Below are 6,078 nucleotides of genomic sequence, written 5' to 3'. Positions count from 1 at the left end.
TAGAACTAGAAACTTCAATACAATTTATCTGGTACCATGTCATACAGACGCAAGGAATAAAAATAATAGTCACTCAGCGACCATCTTTCGCCGGCCTCTACATGAGTCACAAGCTCAAACTTTCATGAGTGACGACTTCAAAGCACAACCCAGCGTGATGAATACAAGGTAACACGGAGTATTTTTCAATTCCCGGAAGTTCACGAAGTTTTGTGTGTCGATCAGCATCGAATAAACTAAGACAGCAAAACATGGATAGCCATGAAAAGGCAGGATCGACTTCATTGAAGCTGGATGTCAAAGATGCTTTTTCAGACCCCAAAACCGAACACTGCACGTATCCTCTGGAAGATGAGCTCTTTCCAGCCTCTCTCAGTGTTCTCCACCACGGTTGAGTTCCCATACCTGCAGTAGGAAATGGCAACACAGGACTTTCAACAGGAGCCGAAACCGGTAGAGATTAACCAATTCAAAAGTTTAAAGCACAAAAACTTGAAGTACCTGTCTTCCTCTGGCACATCAGTTTGTTTGAGCTTTATTGTTGTCACTCCTGACTCAGGCTCATCAAACACCAACCTGACCTGCATTACAGCACAATGAGGTTATGTTCCTGAACGAAAAATGTGACGTTTTATATCTACAGAACATCACTAGCAAGATGAAAATATCAGCTGGTCAAGCATATTAAGCACTAGTATTTATTAGTAAGGCAGCTAGGAAAAGAGACATGGAGCACGTAGGCAAATAACCATATGCATATTACGGCATGCAGATATAACTGCAAGGAAGGAATGTTAGGCCACTGTAGCTACTCTGACATCCCTTGATAAGTCAGAGGATCTCGTTCCAAGAATTTACATCGCCCAAATTGAATCAGTATTAATACAGTATATAAGGTCAGCATTAGTAGTTCATTGCAAAAAAAAAAAACAATATGAAGTGAAACCATTCTTCTAGCTAGGACTCATGTTCTAAAAATGGTAGACTGGACTCATTAGTCCTTGTATCACTCCACATTGATGGTAACAGACTAATTCTATGGCAACAGGCAGACATTCCTTACACAAGGCCTAGCATTCAGTCCACCTACAAGGCTACAAGGCTAGAATCTTAGAAGATAATATGTCCATGGTAATTGGTATGATATATGAAAATCTCTCCTCTCATCATAAAAACAAAATAGTACTGATCATATGCTGAATTATATCAACCTCAAATGCCATACTAGAGATGCCAATTTTTGCTGAACATGGTGCTACCCACAGATGGTACTTGGCAGGAGGTACAAAGGAGTGGGAAAGTAAATTGTAACTGTAAATAGTCAACAGCTCAAGTTCTATGCTTATTACTCTCTCCGTTCCTAAATATTTGTCTTTCTAGAGATTTCAACAAGTGACTACATACGGAGCAAAATGAGTGAATCTACACTCTAAAATATGTCTATATACATCCGTATGTGGTAGTCCATTTGAAATCTCTAAAAAGACAAATATTTAGGAACGGAGGGAGTAGAATTCGCAGATGGCCCATTCTTACCAGCACGTCTAACTGTATGAAAGTAATAATTCATATAATCAAACATCCAATCTTGTTCATTCATTGTTAGATGAGCCTAAGCTAACTTGGTTCAGCATGAGCCAATTTCATGCATCCCTATCAAATACCGAACGGTGGAGCGGTACAACTACATAACACAAGCAAGCACAATGTCATAATGATGTCTTTGAGCATAGAACTTACTGTAGAATGGACGCCATCAGCCCAGCTCCCAAACCGCCATTTCTGCACGATCAGCTTCCCTTCCTGCAGCTCCTCATTAACACCTGTGATGGACCCATCAAAGAGGCTAAACTGCCCACCAACATCCTTGCTGATCCTCGCATTGCTCTGTGTGAAACCCTTCCACCTGTTGTCATCCATCAAGATCTCATAGATGTCCTTGGAGCGGCAGTTGAACTTCTCTGTCATCTCGATAGTCTTGAATCCTTCCTTATCCTTGCCATTCGCCTTCTTCTCCTTAGCTGCTGGCGCCTGCACTGGCGCTGCTGTTACCTTCACTGAAGGAGCAGGAGCAACAGCTGCGCCACCGGCCGCTGGGGCAGCCTTGGTGGAAATCTTCTTAGAATCTATCTCGTCCTTGGCGGGGCCACCATTCGCCATGGCGGCGACATAATCCCGGATCTTCGTAATAACCAGAGGCTTGCCATGGGCGATGAAGGCATCCTTGGCCCGGCGCGCGAGGGGGCCGTCGTCACCGCGAACAGTGATGCGGAGTTCGGGGTCCTCGTCGGCGTTCTCGTCAGCGAGGTAGGGTACCTCAGCGGTGCCGGTGACCTTGACGACCCCCGACTCGGTTGTGGCATCGGCCTCCCAGGCGAGCGTGAGGGAAAGCTCGTACCCTGGGATGACCTTGCCCTTGCGGATGTTGACGTAGGCCTCGCCATCGAGCTTGTCGAGGGTGGTGGTGCGGAGGGTGAGGCCGCCCTCTCCGGAGAGGACGGGGAGGCCCGCGAGGAGCTTGGAGAGAAGCGCGCGAGACCAGTCGAGACAGTCGCGCTCCGCCCAGTGCCAGTTGTGGACGTTGGCACCGTCGGCGCGCTCCTGCACGATCCACCGAGCGTCGCCCTCGCCGAACTTCGCCATGGGCTGGGGAGGGGGCTAGGGTTTGGTTGGGCACGATTTGCTTTTCTTTCCTCGGATCTGCGCGTCGTGTAAGCGAGCGTACGAAACTGATGTCTAGAGACGGGGGGCTTTTAGAATTGGGGAAGAATTAGGCCCACGGCTGAATCTGGACGGTTCGGTCGTGCGCTCGAATGGTCTGGAATTTTCCTTTTATGAAACAAATAAAATATATTTCCTCTGTTCACTTTTGTAAGACGTTTAAGACAGCTGAAATTGAACTGTTTTGGGTGTTATCTTAAATGCCTAAAACGTCTTACAAAAGTGAACGGAGGGAGTACTATTCCACTTAACCTTTGGATCCTAGCCATATCGCTAGTCACCAAACCAATAACAATGTCAGGGGCACCGGCATCTGCCAAGACTGAGAGCGGCAGAACAACCTTCAGTCCGTGTTGTGCGAGTAGATATGATATAATATCCACTTATTTCTTATAGTTTGAACTTTTGGATTAGTTGACTGAATTCGTGCTAACGCAGTATTGAGTTCAAGACCTTGCCAATGCAGTATTAAAGAAAGATTTTGCGCCCTACATCATCTCACCTTTAAGGTTTAGGCTGTGTTTGATAGTGAAGTACTGCAGAAACTATAGTATTGAAAAACTGCAATATTTTTGTCTATAGGTACTAGATACCACCGTTTTGACATATCAAAGCATTTCGTAGTATTGGAAATACTCTGAAAGTGTTTGGCTGGTGAATGTTTACAACGACGTAAAGTGGCTAGCTAGCCGTTCATGGCAGTTGCAAACATGCATGAATTTAGCTAACCGCAAATTGAACAGCCTAATCAGACTCGGCGGCATGCTATGCATCAGCGGCGGTCGGAGCACAGCGGCGCGGCACGGAAGCGCGCGGTGTCGCTCTAGCTCGGCTGCAGGTTGGCCGGCAGCGGCGAGCGGGGCGCACTGAGGCATGGGGCGACGTTCGGGAGCAGCGCATGCACGGCAAGCCGCGGCGAGCAAGGACGCGACATGATAGAGCTGCACACGTACGGTATGGTTATGATCGCACACAACGGCATGAGTTGCCCGGGGGACAACCTGATGCACAACACATACGAGGAAAGGAGGAGCCAAGTGAGAGCAGGAAGGACACCATTTTTCTTTCCATTCCCTTCTGTTGGCTTGTCCCATGGCCAACGATCTTCCGGGCGGCGGCAGCTTGAGAGCGAGAAAGACGATCACGAAGAGTCTTGTTTTCTTCGCGTGCTCTGCTTTTAAAAAAGAGGTTTGTGGTTCTTTTTTTAATGCAGAAAAAATACCACAGTTTTGACAATACTATAGTTTGAATACTACAGTTTTTTATCGATGCCAAATAGCTCACGGTAATTAAAACCATGGTATTTTAGAAAACTACAGTATTTTTATAATACTTAGAAAAAGCTGAGCTATCAAACGGGGCTTTAGAGTAAAAAACCAGTAGATATAATAAATAATCGTGGCATGCCCCCGCTTCCACCGTCATAAACTCCAAAGAAGCATAGACATGAGGAAGAATTAGAGTATAATATCCGGTCCTCTTTTATAGTTTTGACTTTTAGAGTAATTGAAGGGTGCAACAGTTAATACAGGCTTATTACACTTCGGATGACAAAAGACAAAATTGAATTTTGCAAAGTTCATTTTGCGCAGGAGGATCCCCTACTTTTGTAGAATCATACTCCCTTGACTTGAGAGCTTCAACTTGGACCTGGTAATCGGACTCGAAAATAACACGATTCCTCCAAGATTCACAACACCTTCCATTGCTTTTAATCACGTCATTGCTTTAGCTTGTAGTGGACTACGAACATGATCAAACTCCCCTGCAGCCGTAACATGAACCTTGCCATACTCGTAACGAACAATGAAACCCCAAGCTCCCTTCCATTTAGTGGCGGAGGGTGACAAAAATAGAAACGTGGGGAGGGAGGAGGAGTGGGGGGAATCCATATCAGGTCACACAATATGCATGGGAAAAGGCACCAAGTCAGAATATAAAGGGAGATGACCAGTTGACCATGTCACCGGTTCACAAATTGACCATGTCATAACACACATACAAGGGATATTTTCTATTCACACAATAAAACAGATAAATAATTGACATACAAGGGACGGAGAAAAGAACACCCCTCAGACACACTCAAGACATAAGCAAATCCCTTGAAATATTTCATGATGTTGTACGAGAAACAACATGATGGTGTTGCGTGAAGACATAAAGGTGGGACGATTTTAAAGTGTATTAAAAGTGTGTCCAATTTATTAGACATCATAAATATCTACCTAGGTTCCTGTATCAATTCATGTCTTTGTTGGCGTTCCTCCTCAATGATGCCCAAAAAATAGTGCATTAGGCTAAAAGTAGCAAAGTATATTGAGTACGATGCACATAAGAGCACATATTAGGCATGTCAATAATCAATCCATAAGGGTAGGAGATATGCCTAGCGGCAATTATAATAGCTACTCAAGCCTCGGTGGCACGTGGATCGGTGGGCACTATCGATGTCTTCAAACCCGCCCAAAGTATTCGTGTGGAACGTGCGAGGTCTCAATTAGCCAGCTAGAAGAAATGCGGTGTATCAAGTAGTGGCGGCGGCTAATGTGAGCATTGTATGCATTCAAGAAACCAAAATGGAGTCCATCTCCATCGATGTGGTTAAACATTGCCTGGGTAATAAATTCAAGCAATTTTACTACGTGCCTGCGGTGGGCACTCGCGGTGGTATTTTGATCGCTTGGGATAGCCTAGTAGTCTCCCTCTCGAACAGGCACACAACGGCCAACACGCTCACGGCTCTAGTCTCACAGGAAGGGAAACTGCATTAGTGGCTTACCGGGGTATATGGCACACAAGGTGATGTGGCCAAAGTTGATTCCATGACGGAATTGAGGGACATTCGGTATCTACATGTTGGACCTTGGATTCTGTTGGGAGATTTTAACCTTTTGGTCTCCACGGACGACAAGAACAAGCCTACCACGAACAGACGGATGATGGCAAGGTTCCGTGCTTTGATAAATAGGCTTGAACTGAAGGAACAATACCTGAATGGCAGAAGGTACACCTGGAGCAACGAACAAAGAGACCCGACACTAGAGAAGATCGACCATGTGTTTGTCACCAACACATGGGAGGACTTGTTCCCAAATAGCTTGCTCACTGCTCTGGGATCATCAGTATCAGATCATTTCCCTCTTCTACTGGATACGGATGCTGAATTCCATATGGGCAAGCGTTTCAAATTTGAGTGCTTCTGGCCTAAGGTGGATGGGTTCTTGGATACGGTCCAGGAGGCTTGGGGCTCGATTCAGTCGGTGGGGAATCCATTTACCGTGCTGGATAACAAGCTACACGCCACTGCCAAGGCATTGCAATCCTGGAGCGACAGGTGGATTGGAAACACTCGAC

At 45.8% G+C, this 6,078-nt stretch overlaps 1 protein-coding gene across 1 annotated transcript; it reads right to left on the bottom strand.

The window, feature by feature from the left end:
* LOC123154284 (activator of 90 kDa heat shock protein ATPase homolog) lies at nt 1-2,741 on the bottom strand. Its single transcript, XM_044573051.1, has 3 exons — nt 1,741-2,741; nt 502-581; nt 1-405 (listed from the first exon to the last, which is right to left on the bottom strand). Exons 1-3 carry the CDS (start codon nt 2,641-2,643, stop codon nt 312-314), a joined length of 1,077 nt encoding a protein of 358 aa, XP_044428986.1. The 5' UTR covers nt 2,644-2,741; the 3' UTR covers nt 1-311.
* Between the last annotated feature and the right edge of the window lie 3,337 nt (nt 2,742-6,078).

The sequence above is a fragment of the Triticum aestivum genome, chromosome 7A (genome assembly GCF_018294505.1).
Source record: "Triticum aestivum cultivar Chinese Spring chromosome 7A, IWGSC CS RefSeq v2.1, whole genome shotgun sequence".
NCBI lineage: Eukaryota > Viridiplantae > Streptophyta > Magnoliopsida > Poales > Poaceae > Triticum > Triticum aestivum.
The sequence above is the reverse complement of the archived record's forward strand: the minus strand, read 5'-3'. Positions and strand labels throughout refer to the sequence as shown.